Source organism: Scaptodrosophila lebanonensis, unplaced genomic scaffold (assembly GCF_003285725.1).
Source record: "Scaptodrosophila lebanonensis strain 11010-0011.00,11010-0021.00 unplaced genomic scaffold, SlebRS2 tig00001415-arrow-pilon, whole genome shotgun sequence".
NCBI lineage: Eukaryota > Metazoa > Arthropoda > Insecta > Diptera > Drosophilidae > Scaptodrosophila > Scaptodrosophila lebanonensis.
In genome coordinates this window covers 7373573-7390619 of record NW_022060742.1, presented here as the reverse complement: position 1 = coordinate 7390619, position 17047 = coordinate 7373573, and the positions used below count along the sequence as shown (strand labels likewise).

Sequence of the window (17047 nt, the reverse complement as noted above, 5' to 3'; positions counted from 1 at the left end):
TCAATTTTCTCTTTTGTACAATCATTTGTAATAATGAGAAAGCAAAACCATTTCCCTTTTATTCGAACACAATCACATTATGTGAGCAAAAGTTATTGTTTGGTGCTAAAAATATTTTTTAAATCAAGACATATTTAGCATAATCTGAACCTTTGTTGAAACCTGTAAGCTATGATTAGTATAATAAATTTGATATTAGTTGAATAGGTGACTTTAATGTTCTACTCGCTATCAGAATTTATCGTGCATTATCATAGAAAAGTGAATGACGTCTTCAGAACAGAAACTAGAAATTGTGCTAGAATCCCTATTTTATAGTATTATTTGAAAACTTTAAAATCCGTCCCTTAATCCAAGCTATTCCATTATAAAAAACAAACAGTTTATCATGTTTGTTTTAATTAAACAATATGGGTTGAAAATAAATCAAATATCTTAATAATACTTTTCAGCTGTGCAGCCAAGACCCGCCAGTTTTAGAAATGTCTACTTATAGAGCGCTCCCCAAAATAGAAAACAAAAATACATTTCGGTCTAGACTACGCTATAAAAATAAACTGAAACCACTGCTGGCCATCCGCTTCCTACAATGTGAACCACATGAGGAACTGCAGCAGTTTATAGAAATTCACGAGCGGAAATTTCCATTCCTCCTCGCGTTTCTCGGGCGGCACAAGGCTGGGGTAGTGGACGGGTATGCTGATGTGGCAATTGGTGATGACCGTGCCACCCGGATAGCTAATGTATTTGGCATCGCCGAGCTTAACGCCATCACAGTCGATGAGCTCCAGAGATTTGTTGAAGCAGATGCGAATCTCGGACAGATAGCTGATGCCGTGCTTGCCGTACAGACAGTGGATGGAGGGATTCTTGCCCAACGCCTTTACAATGGCCTCATTCAGTACCGTGACCGTATTATTGGAATCCGGATGTATGCCTGACGCATCCAATATGCGTGACATAACATAGTCCTCGCGCCAGATGAGTCCCTGTCCAAAATACTTCAGTTCATCGTCCAGTGTATCGAGCGATGCCGCACAAGTGCCGTGCTTCAACCACTCGTGACTCCACAACTTGTCTACTTTGTTGTCTTCGCCATCCAAGTCCGGCCAATAGGTTTCCAGACGATTCTCTATAGGTTTCAGTTGATCCTTGTCAAATATGGCCGATCTATTGCAGGTGTTGGGCCCCACATGTCCCAATTTCGTGGGCCAGATGCCATGTATCGTCCAGAACTCCTTTTTCTGTGGCAGCCTGCACTCGAAATTAGGATCCTGCTCACGCCAATGGTAACAAGTCGTCACCGGCCACTGTTGTGTGAAAATCAGCACATCCCAATTATAATCCTGCTCCTCAGCCAGTGGGCCATTATTGGAGAGAAATTCCGCCGATAATTCTCCACTTGATGTGTCACTTATGTCCTTCAATATACTGCAAAAATAACGAAAACAATACCAATAGTGTGAGTAAGTGCATTGATTTTTCCCCCGCATTGTGGTTTTGGGGTCAACCTTGAACTTTACATAGTCACGGCATCAGTGCGTGTGTGCGTTACCAACCCTTTGTGCTCTATACGGGCCATATGCATGTACAAATGTATGTGTGTGTGTGTGTAGCGGTTTGGTGTTATTATTATTAGTTGCGGTAATCTGAGCTGCTGTTAATTTTTTTTATTATGCATATGAGTGCACAAATCTGTTGCAAAACCTATTGACTCACCTCAGTGGCGTCGCTATCGTTCCCACAATACAGCAAAACAAAATTGTCACGTAAACTAAGTTGTTGTTGTTGTTGCTGTTTCTGCGCCGTTTTTGTTGCATCTTAATGAGCTCAAAAAACCCACTAGTGTCAAATTTAAGAACAGTTCCGCTTCATAAAAGAATTGATAATAAGCCTCTCCAGCACTTGCCACAATCTTTAAAGTTGTTCCAATTATTAAATTGCGTCCAAACTCTGCAGCTTATCTATTTGCTTTTGTTGCTAATTTTGTTTTGGTGCTGCACATCGATAGACCGACCATTCATCGATAACTGTTCACACGCCAGGGCTGGCACATCGAACTATCGATATGTGGATAGCAAGTTTTGCATTTAATTACTAGTTCCAAAGTGTAAGCGTACTTTTAGAAAACATATTAAATCATACAAGTATAACTTTTCGGCACTGGAATTTATTACACATTCCACAAAGCACTTCAAACCTTAATAAATAAAACACATAGCTAGACGTGCTTATCCCCGTGAGAATACATAGAACTCACTTTGTTCATTTAAATATGTACGTATGTATGTATGTTACTGTCGCTAAAAGCAACGACGAATAAGGATAATAATATAATAATCAAAATAAATATCGAAAAGAATCCGCAACAATTAAACACTCGACTATATAAACGCCTGCATGTTAAAAGCTACATATGTACATATGTATATAACCCCTATACTTGCGGGGTAAAGCCGTGCTCGCCAATTTGCTTGCTTCCATGGATCATTCAGTCTACAGAAGTTTGAGATGTGAACAATTTTCAAGATCTTTTACGAATCCTCGATATGTCTACATAAGAGGTGTGTATGTATATTTTTATGAACCAATTTTGCAATTTTAAAATAGTTGATATTTTTATAATTTTTTTAAACTCTAATTATCAAACACTCATTTTATTAGTATTTATTAATTTTATAATATCTAGCATCTTTAGATTTACCCTCTCCTTTTCATCTTATTTGCCTTTCCATCTATCTGCCAGGATAATGTGTAATGTCAGCTGTCAACTGTGCGCCCATTTCTTTTCTCGTATTCTTCTTAATTCTCTTCACTATTCATTTCTTATCGGCCATGAATAGCCAGGAATGTCACAACAGAAAGATCCACATATCTCCAAAGTTATTTAACGTGGCATATTCCTCAGCACAAATTTGTAGGCATAGGGAAGGGCCATTTATACACCCTTTGGGTAAGGGACGAAGTGTATTTAAAACCTCTGCTAACCTTTAAAACCTTTAGTTGGAAAATGCAAAACGGCTTACGGCAATACTCTACCCGCGATTTGTTTGCAACCACAGCCAACTTGATACCTCAATAAATACGTTTAAAGAAAACTTTTCAACTCGGTGGGACTCTCACAGATTCAGATCTTATCCGAATGAATCCAGTCGCCTTATACGACAAGCTGTCACCTACTGGGGTGAAATTCTAAGTTTCGCCACCATACATTGTTACAAAATAGTTAGTAAGTTTATAAAAACTCACTTAAAATAAAATACGTTTTTTATTTTTTTAAATAAGCTAAGCGTGATTTTGCCGCATTTGTTAGATATTTCCAAAAACAGATACTTCAAAAAATACTCTACTTTTTATTCAAATTTTATTCGGATCGGATAGGCAGTTCAAGAGTCTACAAACTATAATACATTACTTTTTATATCTCTAAAATTATTCAATGAAAATTAACAGACAACTGCATTTTGCTCACAATTATTTTTAATTTATTATTAATTTATTAATTCGACATTCTAATCATAATTTTTACATATTAACGTTGATTATTAAGCTATAAGGCGGTTCCTTAGCCCGCGTTTTTAATCTAAATTTTCCTCACTAGCTGCAGCTTTGTAGTATTAAGAGAAATAAAAAGCTAAGAAGCAAATAAGAATCGCCTCCCCCCTCAAACGACTCAGCAGATAAGGGGGGCATCAAGGCTTAAGTTTTAGTCACAAATGGCTGGCTGGCTGGCTGGCAGTGAAGCAAAAGTAGACTGGAAAAGAAAAGCACACGCCAGCACTTTAATTAGTGACAACGACAATTACACACATTGCTCAGCGCTATTTTATCTGAGAAATACAAAACATGACAAGTAACAGAACACCAAACGACTTCTGTTGGAAATCACACAATGACTGTAACAACAACAACAACAACGACATCAACAGGAATTAGACAAGGCATAAAACAATAATAAGAGCAAGAACAAGTTTTGGGCTGCTACCAAAATTAAGTCAACTATCGTTTAGCACTTGATTATAGTCGTATTGCTTAACTGTACTTTGTACTCAAAAAACGCAATCCAAATAGATAAAAAGTCCATTGTTGGGGCTTATTGCACATTTGTTGCCACTTAACTGACAACTTCCCTCCCCTACCCTCCCCTCCGCTTCCACCCGCTCTCCACATTTTTATCAAACTCCATTCAATTAGTCGGCCGGCGATAAAACTCATTTACATGCATATGGAACAGATCCGGGACCCCTTGTCTGATGACTTATCACAACATTTGTGTGATTAGTTTGTCTGTTTGTGCATTAAAAGCATTTAACACACGACTTTAGTACAACAACTAAACAAACAACAACCACAACTGGGGGTTGCTTTTATGCAGATTTGGCTTTTTTGTTTCTGTTTGATGACAAATTAATTTATAAAATAACAGCTGCCTAACATGTTGTAATCAAACTCTCGACTACAATCAATTAATGTTTTGTTGTCTCCGGGCATAGTATTTATAGATATGGCACATTTTAGAGAAAGCTTTCGAAGCTTGTCAGACGATTAAGTACTTAGTATGTATTACAGTGGTGGGGAAAGCCAGTTGACTTCCATAACCTTGAGGCTAGCTGAAAAACAGTTGAATAGCTAAAAAAAAAGCTTAACACGAGCCAAGTAAATAGCCAACATCAATGTATGGAAATTTAAAAAGGAATATACAGATTTGACGTAAATGACTTAACCGATCAGCAAGACATGGATAATGTCTTATATACTTACATTATTTGCTTCTGCAACATGTTTTGTGTTTTCTCAATATGTTGCGCAACAAGCTACATACAAGTAGGGTCTGCATATTAGCGAGTTGTAAACAATTTGTTGCAACAAAATGGTTCATCGTTCAAATGTGGAGGAACACAGAGAAGGCTTACGGCTTTTAAGCTGGCATTGCAAAATAAAGCTGAAAGAACGGCTAAATAGCTATGATTAATTAATTAATTAATAGCCAACCTTAAATTTCGTAATAGCTTACCAATAAATGTGTATTTTATTTACTGTTGCAACATGCATCTAAGATTTGTCTACATGTTTATGTACACATGCTGCGCAACAAGTTGCCTTGGTATTAGAGAACGCGATGTAAAGCATTTGTTGCATCAACACATTGTTGACTAGTCTTCATATTATTTCCAATTAAAATATATTTGCATTAAAATTGTAATTTATTAATTTAATTTATATAAAGGTATAGGTATATATACATTCTCAGAATTGAATCATGGGCAGCCTTCCTTCTAGAATGAATCTCCTGTGGGTGTCAAAAATGGTCTTTGTGCTAGAAACAACTGATGCTGTGCATAAGTTCCGAATGCAATATCGAATACATTTCCAGAAGATGAAGACCAATATATATTCAATACAAAAACATATCGCCATATCTGTATACTGCCACGGTGTTTTAAAACACGTTTATGACAGGTTGCTATGTTTTGGATCTGTAGATATGAGCCCGCAACAAAACAGCCTTTAAATGTGTGGGTCTTTTAAAAAGAAATACAACCAACACAAATTGCAGCACTTTAAAGCTAGGCTTTGCCTATTTCTTTTGAAAAACTGGTCAAGACTGGAATGTGCCTTTGAAAGAACGATTTGAGAAAAACCAATACAAAGCAAGCACCCACAAATTGGCTTACACAGGACACTATTGTGCATGCAAAACAACGAATTAATTATTATTATTTACAAGGGCGTAGGCAGGGGGGAGCAAGGGGGGCCGTTGCCCCCCCTAGAAAAAATGTTTCCATATAAAGTCGACCACACGTTCATTATTATGACGCACTACTTCGTCTTAAAATGGATCTGCGTTGGATTTGTTGAAGTTTTTTCATTGATCATATGCATAAATTATTTTTTAAATGCATCGTGCATTATTTAATCAAAATTTTAATTTTTTGGCCCCCCCTTTGCTAAAAGCTGGCTACGCCCTTGATTATTTATATATATTTTATTCAAGGCCTGTAGAAGAATTAAATAAGCTGGAAATTAATTTAAATGTTTTCTTGATATAAATTAGAAGTAGCTCTTGTATTCTTAGGAACCATGTAAAAAGGCCGCCAGTGGGAAAATTATTCATGTGTCTAACTCAGAGTTCAAGTTTCAAGTTGCAATCATTAAAAAAGTTCGCTTTAAATTATCATAATTTAGCGTAAATAGTCCGAAAATTGCCGCTCGCCAGGCAACGAAAAAAGTTGGGCCATTAATTTGAAAATGGGAGCCATTATAAGGCGCGCATAATAATCAGCGATTGTCATTGTCATCATCAGTCGCTGTCGCTGCCGACGTTATGGCGCTAACGGTAAACGGAAGTCAACGTCAGGCAGAGAGAGAGCAGACATGCACGCCATGCTGCCGACGTCCACGTCCTCTGCTGCTGCTCCCTTCAAATGAGCAACGGTGAGCGCTGCGCGTGCGTCAGGTAGCTGAGAGAGAGAGAGAGAGAAAGAGAGCGTTGCTGCAGTGGGTGGAGCAAGCAGTACATAGCCTGTGTTGCACGCATACACACGCAAATACACATCTAAACACCACTTGAATATTTCTTGGGGGTAGGCAGCAGCGGTAATTGCCTTAAATTGGCGTATATATCGCTTGGGTAGTCGCAGCAGCCAGTCAGTTGCTGTGCTGCTACTTTTGTTTTTGTTGTTGTTGTTGTTGTCTGCCTGTCTGCCAGCGTCGTCGTCGTTGCCGTCGCTGTCGTTTTTGTGCAATTGCTGTGTGTAAATGGCATGAGAATGATAATTGTAGCAATTATAATATTAAATTGGGAGATCATGGCTCACAGGGTTTTCCTTTTTATCTCCCCCATGCACACGCACACACACACATACACACACGAACACATATATAACATGCAACATTTTATGTAGCATACTTTTTTGCTGTTGACGCAGCGCACTTTTTCATTCCCACTCTCTCTCTCGCGCTGTTTGCTGCTGCTGTGTATTTTGCCGGATTTGTTTGTTAATTAGAATTCTAGCGTTGAAATTAAAATGCTCACTCCAGCGTGCCCGTTTTTATCTATGTCTGTATATTTGTGTGTTTGGGGTAAGGAGGGGTTGGGAGTTCCTGTTAAGTTGAACATAAAAAAGCTAGTCTACTTTTTTGGGCGTTGGCGCTGCTCTGTTGGCTTGGGACTGGAAGTAGAAATGGTGCGTGGGTGGGGCTTCGTTTGAGTTTTTAGCTGCGCTTCGTCTCTTAATTACTGCAGTTTATTTTCTAAGTGAGACTAATTAACAGACAATTCCTAGCATTGCGGCACATTTCTTGTTGGGCTTCCTTTTCTCTCTGCCGCTCCTTCTCTTCTTCTCGAGGTTAGTTTTATGTGGCAGTTTTAACTTGGCTTAGTTTTCGTCAACGCTATCTACTGCGGATTAAGTTTGTGTCGGTGTGTGCTTATTCGTAGTTTTGTGAGATTTAGTTGGTTGAAAAAATCGGTCAACATTTTGGCTAGTTAGTTGGTTGGCTCGTTGAGATGCTATGTTGTTGTTGAAGCCTTGAAAAAGTTTTAGATTTTTTGTTGTTTTGTCATAAAACTTTATATGCCAATTAGTTAGAAAGTTATTTTCTTGATTTTTCTAAGCACAGAAGAGCAAGGCAGAAATAATATTTATTCCAAAGCGCATTTAAAGTTAAGCTCAGGATTTAAAGAACATAGGGTAACATTTAAAAGTACTTCAAATGTGTTTTTGTGATAAAATGATTACTCTTTATTAATTTATTGAAAGATGTTGAAATTTTCCAAAAACTTTTTAATAACAAAGTTATACAAAGCATCGACAACTGCTTAAAGTTCTTAAAAATCTCGCGTAAGTAGATTCATATTTATTCGGAAAACCCGTTCTGGTCTTCTGCTATTGGGAATATACCATTTTCTTATTTATATGAACCGAAATGCTTTTGTTATAGTGCTGTTCATCGTCCTAAGCACTTCCGGGTATCGAGAAACTTTAATGATGAACATAGATATGATATGATAGAGATATTGTCCTAGACAGCGACATACTTACCGAGTATTCTTTTGTTTTGAATGAATTCAATTTTTAAATTTTTTTCCATTTATTTTCTTGTTTGTATATAGTTTTTGCATTATCTTGACCAATATTGACATTTTTCGAAATCTACATTTTAAAACAAATTACAATATTTGTTTGCCAATTCCAATCGGAATATAATTCGTTGTTTCCTCTTTTTCCATGAGTCTGCAATTAAAATTGTGATTTTGTTTCGCATAAAAGTGTAAATATATTCTAAAATTTAACAATTAGCTTCCAATAAGTTTGGAACGCCATTTTGGTAAGCCACTTGCATGTTGCCTCCCCATTTAATTGCAACGCTCTCTCTCTGTTTGTGTCCACTCCTACCAATCACATGGAACGGCAAAGCATGCTACTAAGCCACAAATTTACGTTATTAGCGCAACATTAGACGCGCTGCTAATTACCAACACTCTCTCTCTGGCTGACTCCTCGAAAAGCGCCAATACAGCGGAAAAAGCAACCCTCCCCCGAAGCACTCGTAAAACATGGCCACCCCATTGATGGCACGCCACTCGATGTTACCCTTGCACGTTAATGAACGTAAAATTCACTTAATTCCAACTTTAGCCATGAATTAAGCGCGACAAATGGACGAGTTGCTTCGAGCTCTTTCCTATACATTTGTCTGTGTGTGTGTGTTTTGTTTGGGAAAGGATGTGGGGGCGGTGAGGGTTGCTGCCTCGCTTGGGGAATGTGTTGTTAAGCATTCTCTCAATGGCCAGCTGAGTGGCTGGCTGGCTGGATGGCAGCATAAATAAGTAAAAATACGTGCCAGGACATTGGAGTTTCTGTTCCTCATTCACAATAAGTAAATGTCCTTTTATGGCTCTTAATTAAGGCAATGATGGGGTGTTTTAATACGTTTGCCAAATGTTAAATGACAAAGTGGCGGACAGGCAAGTGCTCAGCCAATTGTTGTTGTTGTTGTTCTGGTTGTTGGCGTTAATGAAGCCGCTTTTTTCCTCCATTCCTATTTGGCGGCAATTTCATTTCTACACCAACAGGCCCAGTTCTGATGGGGCCGTCTGCCTCCACAACTGTTTCTGACTAATTGCGCGCTTAATGTCAAAATGTCTGCATGTCGCTTCCTTATTTATGGCCATCAACACACACTTCGCATACTTAATAGCCAAGTGGCACGCACACTAAACGGAATTTTCAAATTTTTTAATGCATGCACGAGCTATATGCCGAAAACCAATAAAAGCAAGTCACACCAAACCGGCGTCGTGTCAAATACTCTTAATACAAGTATAATAACTTAGAAATTTAATTTTTATCTTCCCTTGGAGTTTTGTTGCCACGCATCCCTAAAATTTGGAACCGACGTTTGAGTTAAAATAAACAATATTTTAAATAATTTATTCCGGATTATAGATAAACAATATTTTAAATATTTTATTTATGATGATACTCTTGCTGGTTATTATTTTTTGCTTTAGAGAAGGCATTAATTTATCATTTACAATTTTGCGAACTGATTTTTTTTTTTGTGATACATACATTATTGCTGGCGGACTTAATTTTTTTCTTTTTTTTCATTTTTATCTTGCCTTGGAGTTTGAGTTTAAAAAAAACAATATTTTAAATAATTTACTCACTACAAATAAGCACAAGGAAACCTGAAAAAAACGGAAAACAGGGATAGAAAAATTTAAAAAGGACAGAAAAACCGGACAGCTAGTTTTTTCATATTAATATAGCCTTTTATTATTTGGAATGTCAGGGCGTAGTTAGAGAAAATTATTCCAATATTACCGTTTTAAAATGTATCTTACCCACGTAACCCGTAACTAGTTAATAGAGAAAATTAATTAAATACATTTCTAAATGTTGTAATATCTAATTGTTAGATACTAACGACAATGAAGTATATATATATATATATAGCACTATAATAAATTATAGCAATACCTACACATATTCGAATAGCATTTTTATTAAATATACTTTGCGGCAAGATATTGCTTTTACCAAAATTCTTGGTAATGCTCACATCAGTCGATTCATCAATAAGCATTCATAATCTTCCATAACTCCCGTAATTCTTCGACTCAAACTTGGCAAATACCTCCAGAAAGTAATTATGTTTCTGCACACTAAGTTTCATTATGCTAGGCCGATTTGTCAGGAAGTTATAACCATATATATATAATATTTGGCCAAGCGCTGCACGCAGCAATTGTTGTTGATGCTGCTTTGGTTCAACATTGTGCTGCACACAGACACGAATAGACACGCATAGGCATGCACACACTCACATAGACACAATTCCTATGTAAATGTCTAATTATACACCGTTTTCGTGAGTTCAAATACCAAATTTTCTTAATTTTCTTAATTTTTAAAATTTCTATAATTCTTCTTCTGTATTAATTAATTAGTAATTAATTCTTCATTATTAATTAATTAATTGGACTTAATTTTTCGTTGTTGATTCAATTTTTATATTCCTCTGGAACTTCCATCGCGTGCAATATCTATATATTATATATATATATATATATATTATATTACATATTTAAAGTACATTTTTTCTATATACTATATGACACTAAATATGAAAATTGTTTTAAAAAATAAATAATTCATTAACTGAGACAAGGGCGATTAACAAAAGGAGCTTTTATCGGTCAGATCATATAATAAGTATAGGACTTTTTAGGACTCTTTAGTTATTTCTTTAGTTATTTCATAATTAGCATTTTCTGCCCCTTCCATGCATTTGGCCGTTCTCATTTTTATAAATAGTTTATCCTTTACAAATTTTGAAACATTAGTATTTCAGCACGTATTAGTATTTTATTTTCCCTCTGATCTTTCAGGTGCCCAAAATGTGCTGCTTGATTGATTTTTATTGGGACTTTGGAAAATCAGTGTCCGAAAAACTTGAGCTGCGGGCTCTTTTTTTTTTTTTTTGCTTTGTTCGCCCCATTTTATGATTTGTAAATGTTTGTTTCGTTTCGAGTTTATGGCATCGTTTGGGACAACGACTCAACTACATCGTTTGTGGCTTTTTATATAGACGTCGTCACTTGGTCGGCATATAAAAATCTCTGTGGTAGTTACGACTCTCGTTGCTGTTGTTATTGCGCCATTTTCGACATACGAAAAATAACATTTTCAACACTTTTTGTTTGATTAATCAAACGTTTATAACCCGCACGAGCACACACACACGCACACAAAAGTGTATATATATCTGGATATATATGTATGTATGTGCAGATATACCAGAATAGGCATGTAGACAGCATATACCCCAAATTAGTATGCCACGCACGTTTCGCAGAAAAATGTACCAAAAAAAGAAAAATGGAAAAACTCGTAAATGCGGAAACAACGGAAAGCGAAAAAACGTGGTGTGGAGGAGGGTGGCGCCAAAAAAAATGGCGTAAGCTCTTTACGGTCTTTTATGATTTATTTATTTATTCAAAACAAATGCAATTGGTTTATTACACGTCAATAAGCGCACATTTATACGCCTAACCAAAACAAAAAGCATTAAAATTCAGAAATCAAAAAAAGAATATCCCTGGCTGGCATAAACGTGATTGAATTACAGTCGATTGGGGTTATTTCTATAGGATTTTCAAATATTTAGCTTGCTGTCATGATGCTTATAGAAGGGGAGGTTTAACTGTTTCAAAATAATTTAGTAATTTAGAAGTTATAGGAAATGTTTGCTACCTTCCTCTACGGTTGTTGTTGAAATGTCGAAATAATTAAATTAAAATCTTTGAATAATTTTTTTGATAATTTAAGATAAGCGCTTTTCACTTTTCCATCTATATTTTGCTTCCAAATACTTACTATTGTTAATCAAATATCGAATTAAAAAATGTATAAATAAAATATTTGTATTCTTTCATTGTAAATATATTTCATTTGGATTGTTCAGGGTATATGAAGATAATTCAAAATTTTTATATATTTTTTTCTTTGACAATTGATGCCCATTAAATATTTTTTTTCAATTTATTTTTCTCGATAATTTGAGACGAATATATTTAAAACACTCGCAGTGAATAATTATTTTGACACGAGTTCTTACAGGATATGGGTTTTGGGGCCCGCAGCTGCGAAGATATGGGAATTTCTTAGCGAATGCACCTCTGCACTTCTTTGAAAATAAACCCAGTATTTGGGCAAACAATTCTATGAAGACCTGGGTTTTCCAGCAAACCTATCACCCGTTTTATTGATTCCACATGGTGATTCCAAAATACTAATATTCAGGCATCACAATGCCTGTTCATCTAAACAATGAACCAATCTGCCAGCCGTAAAGATCAACTCCGTCTCGACCCGTCCTACTCAGCTGAAGTTCCAACAGCATGTTTAATTTAATCACTGCTTTAAATCAATTATATTGCCTGCTATAGAACATATTTTTCACCAGACAAAAGTATCGCCATTAGGTTGCCGTGCCGGTTGAATATTAAAACAGTCATCGAATGCCTAAGCGGCAGCTTTCAACAGGTCCGCTTATCACACTTCCACGCTCCAACTCCTATTTCCATAGAGCGGCTCATTTTCTATTGACCTTAGCAAATAGCCTGCAGTTGCAATTTATTGTTTGCTCTTCACTCCAGTTCTAACTGAAGCCTACAAGTCACGTACGCTGGATAATGCCTTCCCCAAATACGAGTACTCGTACAGTATTCCCCCAACCACATTGGCGAACATTCAGCAACAGACAATTAAAATTATGAAGTGCAAACGTGAGACTCTCACTCAGACTTCCCCACTCCACCACACTCATTGCCACTGATGATTGAAAGACAACAATTGCAATGATGCACAGTGGTAAGAATTGGCAAATTATGCTGTGAAAGCGAGTGTCAAAACAAGAAGACGAACTCTGATGAGTCCATGTCTGAGCGAGGAATAAACGTTTTTGGTACGATTCATTCCCAAAAATGCATTCAAAATCTCTTCAACCGGTCCAAGAAATATCACAAGTACGACTATTTTGTTGTGATGTATCTTTCTGGGTATTTGATGAGAAGAACGGCCAAATAGAGGCAAGTCATTTTTTTTATCACATGGTACTACCAATCTATTGAATGAATAATAATGTCGAGCAAATTTGTTTACCAGCTGGTCCCAATCCGTAACATAATCTTAGAATACTTTCAAGAATTTGAAAATAATTTCTTTAAGTACCATATCTAAGAAATAGATGCAATCTTTAAAACACAAATCAATTTTTAAATTATAAAAAAGAAGCACTATTTATTTTCATATTACTTGTAGCTTTGAGGAGTCGTTTTTGGATAAATATGATCGTAAATATAATATATATTCATAAATTAAAATATATTCATATTTTTTAAAATTGTTTCTCCAACGCAAGCGTTTTCCTTAAAAAGTATCAATCGTCATAAAATTATTTATTACTAGCGTCCCACACCTGCTTCAAACGAATATTTATAAAAAATTTCAAAAATTATAAATTTTAATACACACTTACACACGTACACCCTTCCTTTTGCTAGGAGTTACTAAAAAGGGAAAAATTATAATCATAGTTAGGATATTATTATTTTATTAATTTTTTTTTGTTCTTTTTATATTTTTGGAGAATTCCCTCCCTAAGATAAAAACTCTCAGATTGGGAAGGATATACTCCGAGGGCTCTTCATAAAGCGGCATCTTTTTTTATACCTGGATGGCCAACTACGTAGTCACCACACCTCCTTCTTGTGAATTTATTTGTAGCTCATGTGTAGTGTTGCGGGATTTCGTAGAATAGAAGTGTATTTGGGAATTCAGAAATTCGGAAATTCGGCCATTCACGTAGTTTTCCACTTCATCATTTTCTGCCACTAAAAGTAGCTTGTCAAGATCCTTTATTGATATATTTACAAATATATTTGATGGCTTGAACTGAGTGGCAGTACTATATTTATTTATGTATTTTATTTATACTTAACGAAGAACTGCTAACTTTGCAAGAAAAAAACAATATAATTATAAAATAATAGTAATAAGAAGAAAAGAATAAAAACTTATAAATATACAAAATAATTCATTAAATGAAATAGTGACTTAAAAAAAAATTAAACAACTGAAACAAGTAGTTGAGGATAGGAGATAGGATTGGATACTGCAAGAAACAAGTTGCAAGTATATTAATGATAAAATAGTCTTAATAGAGTGTTCGTAGGAAAAAACGTTATAATTAGAACACAACATACGAAAGGTTTTATGAGACGCAAAGTTAGATCTACAAATAGGCAATCGAAGGTTACGAAATGCACGATGAAACCTCAAGGGAACTGCCAAGTTTGCGAGGCTAACAAGGAAAGGGGACTCTATATCACCAGAAAGAAGTTTGTGAAAGAGGGAGATTCCTGAACACATTCTACGGTGATGTAATGATGGTAGGTCTATATTTTAATATAGATCTATAAGGAGGCAAGTGGCTGTGCGGGTCCCAATTTATTTGTATGAGCGTTAAACATCCTACACAATAGTGGAAAATAAGGGACAATCCATCTATTATCTATATTGAACCTGCATTCTCTGATATTTAGCGTAGCTATCTATACTTCATACACTGGATATCCGATATCCCGGGGATAGTGTAGCTTCCCAACAGTGAAAGAATCCTTTGAATAGGTTCCGATTCAATTCAAATAAACATACAAACAAACAATCAAATATTTTCTCTTTATAATATTAGTAAAGATATAGATAACTACATAAATTTATATATATCCTTAAATAATAAGCCAAAAACGAACCCCTACAGTTTAGGGCAAAAGAATACGTTCAAAATTTCAGATTGCGTTTTATTTTTGAATAAAAAAAAATAATCTTTATTTAATGAGTTTTATTTTTTTTACTCAAAAAATAATGACTATTAATTTAATTGAAAAATAAAACTTAAAAGATTTAAATGATTAACTTTAAGTTTTATTTATTTAATCATTTAAATCTTTTTGATTAAAAAAATAATGATTATTAATTAAATTGAATTGAAATTAAAGCTCAAAGGTAATCCTTATATTATCATTATGGGCAAAAAAAAAATATTATCAGGCAAAATTACAGCTTCAGCTGTATCCAGGGGAACCTGGATACCAAGTTTGGTAATTCTAGCTCTTGTACCTTCTGAGATCCTTGCGCTCATACAGACGGACAGACGGACGTGGCTATATTGACTCGTCTTCTCATCCTGATCAAGAATATACTTGTATATACTTTGTGGGGTCTGCCACGCCTCCTTCTGTGTGTTACATACATGCGCACAAACCTAATATACCCTTTTTACCCTACCGGTGCAGGGTATAAAAACACTATTTTGTAATTTTTATAATAACAGAGTATAATGATTACAGTCCCTGAATATAAGTGTAGATAACATTTGTTATTGAATTTGTGCCACTGTGCGACGAGTGCCTCAGACTAGGCAGAGCAGCCGGAGGCGGCTGTTTTAACAGCTCGCCTCCATAACTTGGCAGCAGATTACAATTTATCTGCACGCAAATGCGGCAGGATGGCGAGCAAGGATATGTTTGCAGTTTTCGGGAGAGGCCAAGGACCGGAGGGCTGGAGGGGGTCTGAGGCAAGTGCTGGCAATGTCTGCGGCGTGGGAAGTGTGAAAAGTCAAGTTGCCTGTTTGTGCATAGCAATGATCTTGGTTTGCACTTTTGGGCTGTCAGCCAACCAGCCAGCCAGCCGAGGAGTCTTTCAATTGGATTCCAAAACTGGCTGCCAACTGATTTGTGCCCCATCCACACACACACACACACATACACTCACACACACACACATGTGTGTGATGCTTTGTTAGCACTTCATGAAGTCAATTTGTGCACAATTTCGTTTGGGGAGCGTTTTCGTTTCTTCAGTTGTTTGCGTCTCCATAACTGCTATCGTTAGTGGAAATGAGCGGCAAGCTTGCAATTGCTGTTGCTGTCATTCTTATTGTGGTTGTTGTTGTTGTTCTTACTGTTTTGCTGTCAAGTTGGTCGAGCAAGTCGTGCGTGTAAATACACAAATACTACAGATATAAGATACTACTTCAACGCAATACAGCAACTTATGTATTTTGATATGCAATTTTGCATGAGAACATTTCTGGAAAATTTGCGTATGTGTTTAACGAAGTGTGTACTTTGCTTTGTGCCTTGTCTGGACAGTAGCCGGAAACTACGCCAAATACACTCAAAAAATATACTTGCAATTAATTAAACTTTTGACTTAAAACGGATAACCTTATAATTATAAAGCACAATGCTGAGAACAAAATGTTGTTATACTGAGAACCCTTACAATGAAGTTGGAAACAGATTTGTCGAGTTTATGTATTTATTTATTTCATCGACAAACAAATACAACATATATTTAAACAAACAATACAATAGAGAATTTAAACTAAATAAGACTAAAGAAATAAAAAAAAGCCTATAAAAATGACAAAAATATCTAAATTGTGACATCATCTGTTTTTTTGAGCATGCAACGAATTTTGGAATATGGCAACTGCTCAAGTCCTTTGCAGTTATTTAAATATTAATTATAAATCAGTGTTTGCTAAACCTTTCTGATGAAATGTGAAAATGCTAAGCAAACGAGTTAAATCTGCGTGTGTTAGTTTTTATATCTTATTCTTTGTAGGCTTGAGACTTTAAGCAATATATTCAAATATTTCAGTAAAGTACTTCATGCCATTCGAATCTTAATTGGACCTTTTTTTAGAACCTTTTTATTATGTGTGATTTGGATTGGCCGTTTGAAACATCACATCTGCCTTCAACCTGGTTCTCAATTTGTTGCTTTGCAAAGCACACTTTTGTCGTAACTCCGACTTTATTTCTATTTTTTTCAATCTTCACACTTGATATAAAATTGTATTTAAAAATGTGTTTTTCAAAATGTGTTTTTGAAACCAAGAGTATAGTATGTTAAAATATTTCAGATTTTGTCTTGCTATTAAAAGTTTACAAATTATATAGACA

At 35.7% G+C, this 17047-nt stretch overlaps 1 protein-coding gene across 1 annotated transcript; it reads right to left on the bottom strand.

The window, feature by feature from the left end:
- Positions 1 to 379: 379 nt before the first annotated feature.
- On the bottom strand, positions 380 to 1964 carry LOC115632353 (ribonuclease Oy). Its single transcript, XM_030529463.1, has 2 exons — positions 1720 to 1964; positions 380 to 1431 (listed from the first exon to the last, which is right to left on the bottom strand). Exons 1-2 carry the CDS (start codon positions 1818 to 1820, stop codon positions 585 to 587), a joined length of 948 nt encoding a protein of 315 aa, XP_030385323.1. The 5' UTR covers positions 1821 to 1964; the 3' UTR covers positions 380 to 584.
- Positions 1965 to 17047: the final 15083 nt, after the last annotated feature.